General features: G+C 37.3%; 1 protein-coding gene across 4 annotated transcripts in view; it reads left to right on the plus strand.

The window, feature by feature from the left end:
- Nucleotides 1–14,535, plus strand: part of LOC126100257 (GATA zinc finger domain-containing protein 14-like) — a 160,608-nt gene that overhangs the window by 60,405 nt on the left and 85,668 nt on the right. For all 4 annotated transcript variants that reach the window (XM_049910844.1, XM_049910845.1, XM_049910846.1 and 1 more), the window contains one exon: nucleotides 5,422–5,562. In XM_049910844.1, coding sequence (XP_049766801.1) covers nucleotides 5,422–5,562 — 141 coding nt within the window. The remainder of the gene's footprint in view (nucleotides 1–5,421; nucleotides 5,563–14,535) is intronic.

Raw genomic sequence — 14,535 nt, forward strand, 5'->3', positions numbered from 1 at the left:
GTTTCTATTCAGTACACTTGTTATAGTTCATAAAAATTCAAATAACATGAAGAAAATCTTTACCCCAAAGAAGAGGAACCTCACCAAGGTGTGCTGTATGCACTTCCAGAAGAAATACTTATGGGGGAGAAGTGCAGAAAGAAACAAGAACCTGGTGGAAAGATTGCAATAGGGATTTGTGCATGGAACTGTGCTTCAGCGTATACAGGGTGTTACAAAAAGGTGCAGCCAAACTTTCAGGAAACATTCCTCACACACAAAGAAAGAAAATATGTTATGTGGACATGTGTCCGGAAACGCTTACTTTCCATGTTAGAGCTCATTTTATTACTTCTCGCTTATTTTATTACTTCTCTTCAAATCAGATTAATCATGGAATGGAAACACACAGCAACAGAACGTACCAGCGTGACTTCAAACACTTTGGTACAGGAAATGTTCAAAATGTACTCTGTTAGCGAGGATACATGCATCCACATTCCGTCGCATGGAATCCCTGATGTGCTGATGCAGCCCTGGAGAATGGCATATTGTATCACAGCCGTCCACAATACGAGCACGAAGAGTCTCTACATTTTGTACCGGGGTTGCATAGACAAGAGCTTTCAAATGCCCCCATAAATGAAAGTCAAGAGGGTTGAGGTCAGGAGAGCGTGGAGGCCATGGAATTGGTCCGCCTCTACCAATCCATCGGTCACCGAATCTGTTGAGAAGCGTAAGAACACTTCGACTGAAATATGCAGGAGCTCCATCGTGCATGAACCACATGTTGTGTCGTACTTGTAAAGGCACATGTTCTAGCAGCACAGATAGAGTATCCCGTATGAAATGATGGCGGTGAATCGAGGAAGTACAGTACATACTGACGAAACTTAAATGAGCTCTAACATGGAAATTAAGCGTTTCCGGATGCATGTCCACATAACATCTTTTCTTTATTTGTGTGTGAGGAATGTTTCCTGAAAGTTTGGCCATACCTTTTTGTAACACCCTGTATAATCAACAATTTTCTCTACGTTTATAATGCTGAAACAACAATTTTCACATTTCCCACATTTTGTACCTTAAATCTCAGTTAAAATCATTTCTAATTCTGTTTTTTGTTTTATTATTACATTCCCTTAATTCACTTTTTGTAATTCTTCTAATTATTGAATAAAATTTGTCCTCAATTTTATACAGAAAAATTGGAAAATGAGGTGTGGCTGGGGTGTTAACTAAGACGGGATGGATTAGACTCGGTGACTGATTCTCTACCAGAGATGTATGTGGATGCCGGATTAGAAGGCAGCCTGTGGATGTAATTGCTCTTTATTATTTACAATAATTCAGTCTTCATAGCCACGAGTGTTGATCTCTGGACCTTGACAAGTGCAGCAAATGTGCAAACACAGCATTTCCCAGCATATTTTTCTCGCAGCGTCATTGTTGTCAGCGGCAGTACATACTGCTTGCCCATTAGTGCTATGTTAGGGCCACATTGACATTTTGTATTCCTGAGCCCATAGCAGACCCAGCTGTGGCATCTGTTGTTGTCCCAGAGAAGATGAGCAAGTGACGGCAGGTGACCCAATCTTCCAACTCCACATCAGAGGCCATGGCAGTTTGCATCTGTTCCCAGTGACTAAGGAGACCTCAGGTCAAGCCATGAAACGTGAAGGGCACTGGGACTTCGTGAGTAGACCTATGGTGGCAGCAAAGTGCAGGGGTACCAAAAGCAGCAGTCAAGGGTTCGAGGTCCAGTGACGGTGGTGTCAGCTGCGTCAAAAGTATGTTGTCTTCTTGGCAGCATCCATCATAGTGTGGGTGTCATAATATAGCCCAGCTGCCGAATGGTGACTGGCCGGCTCCAGGGGTATAAATAACTGCTGTCTGGTGGGTGCGGCAGCAGTAACGCTGACACATTTCTTCCTTCATGCAGAAGCTTCTCAAAGGATGATCAGTGTCTGAGAACTCACAGAGATAGTAGAAGTGCGACAGCAGCTCATTGCTGTGGGGGTTGGTGTCAGGATGAGTCACCAACCATGGTGATTAGTGCCTGCAACACAATGCTTCAGCTATTCACACTATTTGGCTCATTGCTAAACTGGAATGTGCAGTATGTTTGAAATACACTTCTTTATTATCAGTTACCTTCATCGCATTTTCTTGATATATATTAATGAGTGTTTGAGGGTGACTTCATGTTACTTTCATAAGAAGACACAGGATTTTTAGTTCTGATGATTTCACAGTTAAAAATGGTTGACAGTAGTGTGTATAACAATACAAAATTCGGTTTTTTTTTTTTTTAAATACCAAGTTGAAAACTGGATGACCTGAGGCTGAAATAAAGCTGCCGACATTGCCATTCCTGCTAAGTAATAATTTTAAATTGAAAGTAATTTGGAAACCATCGAGGTAAATCAAATGCAGAGTGTATCATAATTATTGGCGTAAATGCATAAGGTTGAAAGTACACAATACTAGAAGCAAAAAAGTCTGAGTAAACATAGGGTCGAAAATGCATACCTTAAGACCTACGAGCAATTTTTCATCTTCGATTCTGTAAAAGAAATCTCTTCTACTGCAAGTTCTTTGCCTTCCATATTTTGGAAACTGGTAGTATGGACCAAAACAAGAAAAAAAAGTCCAGTAAACATGTGCTCTAAAATGCATAACTTAAGGGTTACGAGCACTTGTTCATCTCTGCTATTTTAAAACGCAACTCTGTTAATGATCAAGTGCTCATAACTTCTAAGGTGTGCATTTTAGAGCACATGTTTGATGCACATTAACAGAGTTGCGTTTTAAACTAGCAGAGATGAACAAGTGCTCGTAACCCTTAAGTTATGCATTTTAGAGCACATGTTTACTGGACTTTTTTTTCTTGTTTTGGTCCATACTACCAGTTTCCAAAATATGGAAGGCAAAGAACTTGCAGTAGAAGAGATTTCTTTTATAGAATCGAAGATGAAAAATTGCTCGTAGGTCTTAAGGTATGCATTTTCGACCCTATGTTTACTCAGACTTTTTTGCTTCTAATATCGTGTACTTCCAACTGTATTTGCTTACACCATTAATTATGATACACCATCTATATGCAGCAAAATGTGCAACAAACAAAAGTTCTTCTAAAGTACAAACAATAAAAAGTGGAAGTTAATGTAGATGAGAGTTTCACCATACTTCTTTATTCGTTTACCTCTGATATAGTTATTAGACATAAAAAAATGAGCATCAACATTATCCAGGGGTCGGTGTGTGTATCTTCTGTTGAGGGTTTTGGAAGCTTCGCTGGATGTTTGTATACACACGGTTTTTCTGGTGATCTTCTAAAGAGTCGGATATTTTGCCCTTTCTTTTGCTGTAAGAAGCAACATTTCCTTCCACTTTGCTGTTTTGATTTAAATGTCTGTCTTTTGTAGTAGGACTATCATCGGCAAAGCCAACTTCTTTACGTTCTCTTCTTATGTTCATTGTTAGTGGAGTTTTTGTGGAATTTGGTGAAAGAACTGCCTTTTTGTGGCTTGTACAAGCCTCTATCACCATAATCATTTTTACTTTAAAACAAAAGCTTTTTTAATATGTCATTTTGCAAATCAGTGCCTGTGTGAGCTCTACTGTGTATATGAAAGTCTCTTGAAACCAAGTGTTCTGTTATTGAAGTTGTTTGAACTAATTTATTGAATTTTAAGGCTCCGCCAAGGTTGCTTACTGAGTCAATCAGGTGATCTGTGAAAGTATTCCCGTATATTTGGCTAGTCTTTAGGTGAGAGAATGCCAAATCATACCTCTGAACTATTAACTTTCACTCATAAGTGTAATTTGAGGCATTTATATAAAAGCTCTTATTTAGAAGATTCTCTGCCTGAGGTGCCTGACTACAGTACTGTAATAATGTAATGTACCATGGCAACAGAAAATACAGTGTATGCGATTTCTCTAATTCTAGTTCCTTAGATGCCTCTTCAAAGGGCAGTGAAAACCCCCTCAAGTTTTAAAGCACTTGTCATAAATTAAACATTACAGTAATAAAATTGCATACATATTGTGAGAGGAGAAATTTATTTGTTTATCAGTGTCGTATCAATTTCTTCCATTCGACCTATTTCTCTCTTGTCAGACAGGTTTTTGCACAAGGCCAAAATTGGTTTCTGTCAGTTCTAAAATAGTCAGCCATGTATTTCAGCAATTATCTTTGAATGGCTTCAGTGTTCTATCTAGAGCATTGAGCAGGCTACTCTTATTTACATGAGTGGCAAGTTCTGGCAAGTTCATTTGCCACAGTCAGAGTAGCATAAACTGTTGGACAATTGGCACATACATACTCTGCATTGAAAGCATTTTGTAGATCTGTGTTTAACATATGGCAGGAACACATCAGTTGTGAATAATGACACAGTTCTGCAATAATGTTGCCACTTTCATCAGTCATTAAAGGCATGTTGATACCAAGAGATATAAATTGCTCATTTGTTGCTCATCTGGAAACTGCATTGTAAACAAAACATGGTTTATGAGGTTCCAGTCAACTAAACAGGAGACTGTAAATGTTTGTTCTTGTGTTGCATGTCCACATATCTGTAGTAGGTGAGTGTTGATGTCTTGTTATGTAAGCAATTACTGCAAGCATAATTATATCTCTTAGACTTGTAATCACTTTCTGCCATATGCAGCAATATGGTTGTGGGGTAAGGTGGACATTTTTCCATAAGCCACGCCAATGTCGACTAATGTCTGGGAGAGACCCAGAAAACAAGGTAGGAGACAAGATACTGGCAGAAGTAAAGCTGTGAGGACAGGGCGTGAGTCGTGCTTGGGTAGCTCAGTTGGTAGAGCACTTGCCCGCGAAAGGCAAAGGTCCCGAGTTCGAGTCTCGGTCCAGCACACGGTTTTAATCTGCCAGGAAGTTGCATGCTATGCTGCTTAACAACCAATCTTCCTCACTTTCCAGAATGCTCATCCTGTCCACCACTCAAGCTGGAACCTATTAATGATGTTTAGACCCCTGTTTTTCTCAATTTTGAAGAAGAATCAAAGTAAAACTGCTTAGCAATTGGACTTCTAATCTTTGTGTGTGACTGTCCATAACTGCTCTTGCAAACAAAGTTTAACAATGAAAAAATGTTAATATTTAACTGGAGAAAATTAGCTGAGGAAGAAAATAAGGGAACAAAGATACAAACATTCTCTTAGTTTGGCTTGAAATTTAAAACATATTATTATCTTATTAACAGAATATTCCGTCGGTTCTTGGTAGAACAACATTATAATAATAAATGAAAAGCACCAGTTTGCTTTTGTTCTACAATATTAATATTATTATCTCTTTCCCCTTCTTTATTCTCAGTTTTCTTATACACCATTGCGTATTTATTAGAAGCAATTTCCATTGTATTAACTTCTTCATTTTTGATTGACATTTTATTGTTGATACAGGACCTGCAGCAGAACTTCCTCAAGGTAATGACAAAGATAAGGAGTCCAGTTGGCGCCAATCGGATCGGAAGCGGTGGAATGATGTGGCTGCTTCGGTTGAGCGTGCTGAATCTTTGAGTAGCAGCCAATCTTCGGATCACAGTAAGTTGCTTGTAAACTCGGGTGATGCATATTTGTATTGTACACCTATTGCTGACAATAATATGTGCTTAAACGATAACAATTTAATATTATTTATATTTGCATTTATTGACATGTGCAAAGACAGTTTCTGCCTGGAAGACATGTTATATAAGTTACTCCTGTCTAAAACAGTTCATTTAAATAAAATGTTCAGACTGGAAGACAGAAAATTCCTTTTAAATTAGAGCAGGTGAGGAACTTTCTGACAAAGTTACTGAAGACATGATAATCGAGTAAATGGGGAAAGAAGTTCCTCTGAGCATAAATGAAACTCACAGCAATGTAAAAATCAGTTAATCATGTCAGGTGGATAAAGACATCATTAAAAATGAAGTAAAGTGGATTTATGATGATGGCAAATGAAAGCAAATAATTTATTTTATTTGGCCTTGGGTCAAATTACAGAAAAAATAAGACATGTGTAACAGAAATCCATGGCATAAAACAATGTACTACATATTAATAAACTTACATAAAATTATAACAAGGGAACATTTAAAGATGTTATTAATGTCACAGTTCTGTCAGAGTGGGGATCTTAGCCATGTAATAAAATTTGGAGAGGGCGTTTTGAAGTAATCTCGGTTGCCCTAATATCTTATTGGATATTAACTAATAATGTGTTCCGTTATTTGTTCCATTACACCTCAGTACCATTCAGGATAGTGTGTACATTCAAACTAGGATGCTGTGCACTTAAATTCTTGTTACTAATGTGATTGAGGTGGCTTTGGATTTTTTTATGCAGCTGTACACCTGTAATCCGTATGGCACAGTCAGTCTAATTCTCTTGAGTGTGATTAGGTCAGTCTGATTCTTGGAGTGTTATCCAATTAGCTCTCTAGTTGACTCCTATTTTACGAGGAGTTGGTTGATGGAGACTCAGGATTTTATGGAGTTATTCTAGACTTACATGGTAGACGAAAGGAATTTTTGTTCATTGGCGAATTTATAGGAGCTGATCTGTTACGTATTTTATCCTATCATTGGGCTACTGTCTATCGTCATCAGAAATGTGGTGGTGGTTTATTAAATAACACATGTTGATACTAGCATGCTGGTGGTAAATGTTGTTGTGTCATTTAGCTGCACCTCAATCTTGTTGACCTGTTTGCTTGTAGCCACACAGGAACATGGTATCAGCAGTATGATACACAGTTGATTGTGCTGCTGAATGTTAGCTGCTTTTGCTTCCCAGCTTGTTCCAGCCAGTTCTCTGATAACGTTGTTTCTGTTCTTTGTTGTTTATCTCATTGCTTAAAGATGTTCCCTAAATGATAGAAAGTTATTGTGCATTATGCCTAGATGTGTAGGTTTTAGTTCAATAATGCTCTGCAGAAATTCTTTAAATCTATTCGCACAGTTTCATCACAACCTCATGCTGCCTTCAGGTCATTCGCTTATGAGCAGTAGAGTGGGGCAGCACCTTCACTGCCTAATTTGTTCGATGTTTCATTCAGGTTTACTCCCCTTAGTAGTGTGCTGTCGGTTGGGTTGTTATTACAAACAAGAGTTACCTGAATAATCAAGTCTTAAAGAAGAATTTAACTACATCATACAGAGTATACTAAAAATTAGCAAATCTCAGAAACACTTCAGCAATGGCATACTCGTGAAAGATTTTCCAACAGAAACTGTAAAAACATTTGGTTATGATGATGCCAATGAACACTTAAAGACAGCTGCTTTGGCACATAACACTGTAAAAAGTCAAGTTCTTGATATGGGATATAGCATAAAAAAGAAACTAAGCAATGTAATTGGTTAGTTAGATTATTCTTCGTATATGGATAAGTCTCATTTCCGGAGTTGCTGTCAATTGTAACAAGAACACATGGAAGTAAAATTTTCAAAATTTAAATCCATTATTGATAAATTCTCCTATGAGTATCACAGTAATTTTACAGATTTTAAATGTCTAAGAGTTGTATACCTTTTTCTTTAATAATGTAATGAACACATTAGTCACAGAAGTGGTAGAAGTGATCTTCAAGAAGAGTACAATACACAAAGTTATCCATTCATGCTATTCAAAACAAAAAGAAATGTTGCAGTTTTTGAACTCATACCACAAAATTGCTACCAAAAACTCATAAACTCCGCTCTTAAAATGGTATCCTTTTTCAGATCAACGTACATTTCTCAAAGTACATTAAATTTGCTCAGTGTGATGCAGTGCCCAGTGAGTCTTTGCAACATCACAAAAGTGCAAATTGAAATTGATTTTACAGAACTTGTCAAGACCTAGTTAAATAAAACTAACCTAAGTATTAAAATATCTCATTAATGTGTGTACAAGAGTTTGAGATAAGTAACTAAATAAAAATAAAAGTATTAGTAGTTAATGCCCCTTATAACTAGGGGCATCGAAATTTTGTGAAAATAATGTGAAGCTAGCAATTTTAAAATAATGCAGAAATGGCAACTTTTATGAGATATTGCAAAATACATAATTTTGTCTTACATAATGGTTATAAATTTTAGGATGGCAGTTTACTAATATTTGTAACTGATAATTGTTAAATGTTGAAATTATGTTTTGATTTCAGATTTCTCAAGGCTGAGATTTGTGAATAGTTTTAAAATGACAGTTCATTTCCTACAGATGTAACATTGAGGTGACGACAAAAATAGAACCAAATTTGACAAAAACAAACACCAAATTTAAAAATAAAAATTTGAATATGGCATAAAAATTACTGGTGGATGTACTGGCCCTCAAAGACATGAGACAGAAGAGGAAGTGTTCACTTAAGAGAGTCATTGAAGTTTGTTCCATGTGAGTCTTGGCACACTCTTGTTAGAATCAGACATCCCTCACATCCATTTTGGGAAGAAAAATCTCCTCTGTCATCTGGACATAATGCTCAAAAGTGACTATAACTGCCCTATCATTCTCTTTGAGAAACTGTGAGACAATAAAGCCAATTTTGGACAATGCATGCCAAACAGTCACATGTTTTGTATCCTGGGGCTGCTCATAAAGTTCATGGGGTTTCTTGCCACTCCAGTATCAATATTTTGTTTATTCACGCATTTAGCCAAATGAAAATGTGTCTAGTCACTGAAGAACTCAAAGGTGTCAGTAGGCAGGTTTTCAGTCAAGGCTCCATATGCATCTTTTCATTAAACAAATTTGTATGGATTAAGTTTGTGTGAATGAAATTTCAAGTCTTCATGAAGAATTCGTCTCATTGTGCAATCAGAAATTGCAACTGTGTGTTTGTGTGCAGATTGCTTGGGGGAGTTCACAACTGCCAGCCTTACTTTCTTGACATTTTCTGTTGCCCCTGTGGTTCTTGAAGGTGCTGGTTTCTTTTTATGTACACTACCAGCATTCATAAACATGTCAATCCTCATAATGATTGATTTTCAATCAGGAACACGGCCTGGGACGGTGGTAAACTGTCCCCTGAATTCACACTGGATTGCGATGATGGCCATTGGCAAAATTAGTCGTCATGGTGAACATGTGCTCCTCTTTCATCCATTAAATGATCACTACTAAACTACACTTATGTTCTGTCCTTTCGAATGCACTCAAACACTAACAACAATGAGTAACAGCCGCCTTGTGGCACTCATTCCAATTAAGGATGGTCCTGTGCTGCACTCTGTTTAAAATTCTATTTTGGTTACCATTTAGTTCTTAAGCATGTCTGTTGCACTTACGTGTAACTTATACCAGTCTGCTACAATTCTACCAGTACACCTCTGCCTTCGTTAGCATGTTGAATACCGTTTCCTTGATAGATGTACTACATTTTTTCGGAACATGCCATCAAATCCGTCGTCCATTTGACTTTCCTCTTACAGATTTTACTTGTTTGGCTTTTGAGTATTTCCCTAAAAATATAATAGTTGAGACTTGCTCCAGATTTTCACCACTGACCTTGTAATTTAATACTACCAATCTCTTTCTCATGTTACAATCATTATCTACTATTTATCTCCCTTTGATGAGAGTTGGCATTCATGACACAAAGTGGAAATTTTTATCCACATCCTTCTGCATTTCCTTGCTGCCCTCCCACACCACGTACCTGTATACAACATTAACACTGAATGATATTGCTGCTGAAAATAATGAAGAATTATTGATTAGTTATCTTTATAGGCTTCCTTGAGGCTTACCCAATATTACATGTGTTCCTGTTGAACATTAGCAGCCCAGTATAGTGTGCTGGATTCTATTAGTCAAAAATTCTTTGCGCCAATCGTATGATCTGGAAATATAGGAGCACAGAATAACCTACCTGTCCCCTGCACCTTTTATTCACAGGGTACAGTATGTGAACAAAGCAAATCATGTTTCAACCCTGTCTAATTCATTGAGAGGAGATTCTTTTCCTCCAGGAAAGGCATAATTTTCAAGCTTAGAAAGAGTGTCAGGGTATCTATGCCTCGGGACAACTGGGAAATCTGAGAAAAACCTGGTTAATTTTTTCATCCAGGAGAAAACCAGAAAAAAAACTGGAATTTTTTAGAATTCTGGGAATTTTTCAGTGTTTTAGTTTTCAGTTAAATTTTTGTAATTTTGACTGCTAAGAACTGATAGTCTAGCAAAGAATGCTATTGTATCTCACTACTGCAGAATTATAATGGAGCAATAAAACATAAATGAGAGAAAAACTAAAGTTGAAAAGGAAATTTACTATTTACAACAAAACACAATGTATAGGCAAGCGTTTGCCAACAGCAAAATGTGTTAAAGGCATTAGGATGAAAGACTATGCAATACTTAATAACAACAAACTGCTTGAGATGAGCATGACGTCAGAAGTGTTTAAACATTAGCTTCATTAGAGCAGTTGCCAGTGGCTCATGCACCTGCGCAGTTGAGTTGGGTACGAACAGTACATCCTCCCACTTTTGGCTACTTGAAGTGTGGCTGTTGGCTGTATTGGCTGTAGCAAGCAGCCAGATGCTACCTGGAAAAAATTTTCCAGCTCACAGTATTTACATTTAGAAATTTTGCTGTTTCCTCTTCGTTTACAGCTCTCACATCAAATGAAAACAAATTGGATTTCTATGGCTGAGAGCCATCAGCTGAATTAAAATACATTTACATAATTATGGAAGGCTAAAATAAGTTATTAGTTTATAGTTTTTGGTTTTAACTTATTTCCAGGTTTTTGACAGTCAAGCATTAATTGCCTCGCAGAATGATGAAGTTATATTTGTCGGTTTGCTAAAGAAATTTGGCTGTTATTAATATTTTCCACTGAGACAGTCAATTTATTTGAAATGAAGTGTTTCATTCCAGGCTGTTCAACTGTTTGCTAGATTTTAAATGCACATTTTCATCTTCTGGAACATATGGCATTACGCTGTAATATAGAACCAAACATGAGGTAATGCAGTACTGGTACCCCAAGAAAATTTACATCCCAGAAACAACATTGAAAATCTTAATATCAGCTTGGGGCGCACTTCATTGTGAATCTGGAGATACAAATGCGCACCTTAAGCGGAATTATGTATTTTAGTATGGTTTACGAAATTCTGATTCTCTTGGAGCATCATCTGATGTCCTGTTTCTTTTATGGTGCAATGTAATATATCTTTATACTTTAAACATACGAACATCCAGGCTTCCTACGTCATTGTAGCTGCACATGCGAGTACTTTAAACATACGAACATCCAGGCTTCCTACGTCATTGTAGCTGCGCACGCGCAGTAATGACTGTTTTCTGGTGGTCAATGGCAACTGCTGAAATGAACCTGTTTCTAATAGCTCGCAGGAAAATAATGGAAATGGTGGTTTCAGAAGCATCACTTTTCAATATAAATTTCCTTTTACGCAAGATGAATTATGTTGTGTATGAGAATGTGCGATGAATTTCTTAAATCACAGTGTATTTCGCTCTCTTTTAAAACTTAACACTTCGAGGACCAGCCACTTAGAAAAATTTTGAGCCCAGTGTCATTTAAAATTTTACCAGCACATATGTGTGATGTATCTTGAAGTGTAACACACAAAAAAAGACATATTTAAGCATGAAAGCTTAGCTTTCTAGTGGTTTATTGATATTCGAGGCCAGTATTGTATGTGAAAGCGTGCATCAGTTTCCTGTCCTGCCCGCAGTTGTTTGCTGATGTGCCAGGAAGTTCAAGCTGGTGCATAAAACCTTAAACCTTCAAAGAATTGATAAGTTTTACAGTTCCAAGGAAAAGTATACTGTCATGTAGCACAAAAAAAGCATATTTTCATCCAGAGAAGTGTATTTTGAACTGGGAAATCTAGGAATTTTTTTTCCTTGTTCACTTATACACCCTGTAACTGCACCGCACAGAATCGCTCATGTGCCACCACATCATGTAACTGACACCTATCGTGACGGGCACTGACTTCCAGTAGCAAACGTGACCCATAGTCCGATTGCAGTGAAATCCCCGCCTTTGTGGTTGTATGATCAAGTATTCTGATTCGCCCAACTCCAAAGCCATTTTGTTGTGGGCCACATCGCTTTGTGTGAAACTAAATACTGTTATGTGGCGGCTGCACTTAACCAGTAAATGGCTACGTAAGTACAAGACATTCTAGTTCCAAGCACTGAAAGATATGCCTCTCAAGCACACGCTTGTAATGCACTTGTTGCAGTTGGAACTTAAGTAACTTGAAAACTTGCCCCACACTGAAGAATGCAGCGACCACACATCATCTCGAACATTTTATTGTCATCGCATGCTGTCAGGCTGCGAAGTTGATTATCTGCAGAACACAGTGTGTTTCAAAAAGTGCTGTTTTGTCCAAACCTTTGGTTGCTGCTCCACGGCTTGGTTATTGGAGGAATGAATGCATTGTCTAGTTCATATTCATTGCTGTTAGGTATTTGTTGTCTTCTGCTTGCTTGGTTACCATCAGTGTTGCAAATTGGCTACTCTGCAGCAGAAATTATTTTGTGTTCTCATAACAAGTTTGTTTGCAGGGCCATCTTCCACAGAAAGTACAGAAATACTTGTTTTGTAAAGAAAACTACATACTGACATCACAAGATACAAAAAAATATAAAATTCCCAGTTGAAAGGGAACAGAACAATCAAATTAACTTTCTGGGTATAACAATCAAAAAACAAAACAAAAAGCATATGTTTGAAATTTACCATAAACCCCCAGCAACGGACATTATCGTTCCACAATCCTCGAACCAACGACAGTCACAATAGCAAGCAGCACTTCGACACATGCTCCATAGACTCAACACAGTGCCACTCACCAAAGAAAACTATCAATAATAATGCAGATAGCACAATACAGTGGTTTCAATAATAAGTCACAACAAACAACAAAATTTAAAGTAAAAATAAAAGCAGGAAGCACCAAACCACAGACAGCAACACATCAGGACCAAACACAAACACAGTCCCTTAACAACTACACAGATAGTAAGTGAGAGATGAAAGAAAACACAAAATAGCACACAATGACATACAAACACAAACTCACACATAAAATCACCAACATTTTCAAAAGACATGGAATAAACATAGCATACACAACAGACAATGCTATACAAAAATACACCCCAAAACTGACAAAAATAACAGAGACATATACCAGAAAGCAGGAATGTATATCAACTACAGTGTAACACCTGTAAAGGCAGATACATAGGACAAACAGGTAGAACATTTGATATCAGATACAAAGAACACTGAGAACCTGGAAATATCGGACCAACCACTCCACATTTGCAGAACACCTAAGAGAACATGACCACAAACCAACCACTAGAGAAGAAGACATGAAAATAATTAGAATCAACATTAAATAAATACCTCCTAACCCTGCAAGAAAATTACCACATACAGAAAACCAAAGCAGAAAGGAAAACATTGTTGAATATTGGGTACACATGCCAAACAATTCATTGTTTACACTAATAGATAAAGAGTAACATTTTCAAAGAGGATTAATAATACCACCCAACATCTTCACACTCACTATCCCCTCCACAGAACTTTGAAACAAAAAGCAAATCAGCTGTCACCAAAGCTTTCAACCACTTGCTAACAGCTAGTACATTCATATTCAACACCCTATAACTCAACCCCAACACACACACACACACACACACACACACACACACACACACAAACAAGATATGCTCTTCAGCTCACTCTCTCTCTTGTAAACACACATGATATAAACATCACAAATACAAGTTGGTTTTTAACATATACGTTGTTAGGTTGGCAACAAGTAGGTAAACACACCAAAGAGGAGGAAACACATAATGAAGTTGCAGTATTTACATTGTTAAAAGCACAGTGTCCAAAGAAATAGTTACATCAAGTGGCAAAAGAACAGTAGTACACCACAAAAATAAGGAGAAACATGGTGAACACTGTGAAAAAGGTCTGAATGCAAAATTGTGCTTCTATGTTGACAATAAAGTGGTAGTGCAACCTCTAGACCAGATGACAGAAAACACGGGTCACTGCAGATCATAAATAATTAATATTTTTTACATAAAAATTGCAATGTGAACTGTTTTACATTATAGAAATAACAAAACTGCATCATTATAGATCCCACTTATGATGCCTTAGAACAAGAAAAAGGCGAAACATGCCTAGGAAAAATATAGTGAGTGGCAGCAGAAAAAGGTGGTTCTCTTCACAAAACAAGTATTGTGTTCTCATGTTTGCATAATCTAATTCAATGATAGTTCTCCTTGTTTTGAGATGTCAGTTGTCTAGGAAACCGTACAAGTTGCAGCTGTTACAGGCACTACATCATGATGACAAATGCAAACGTGTGGCATTTCCTGACAAACTTTAAAAGGCTGTTGACAATGACAACATGTATGTACAATGTGTTATTTCAGTGATGAAACAACTTTCCACCTCAGTGGAGATGAAAGTAAACACAAAGTTCGAATCTGGGATGTACAGAACCTATGTGCACTTAGTGAACATGTAC

The sequence above is a fragment of the Schistocerca cancellata genome, chromosome 9 (assembly GCF_023864275.1).
Source record: "Schistocerca cancellata isolate TAMUIC-IGC-003103 chromosome 9, iqSchCanc2.1, whole genome shotgun sequence".
Classification (NCBI taxonomy): domain Eukaryota; kingdom Metazoa; phylum Arthropoda; class Insecta; order Orthoptera; family Acrididae; genus Schistocerca; species Schistocerca cancellata.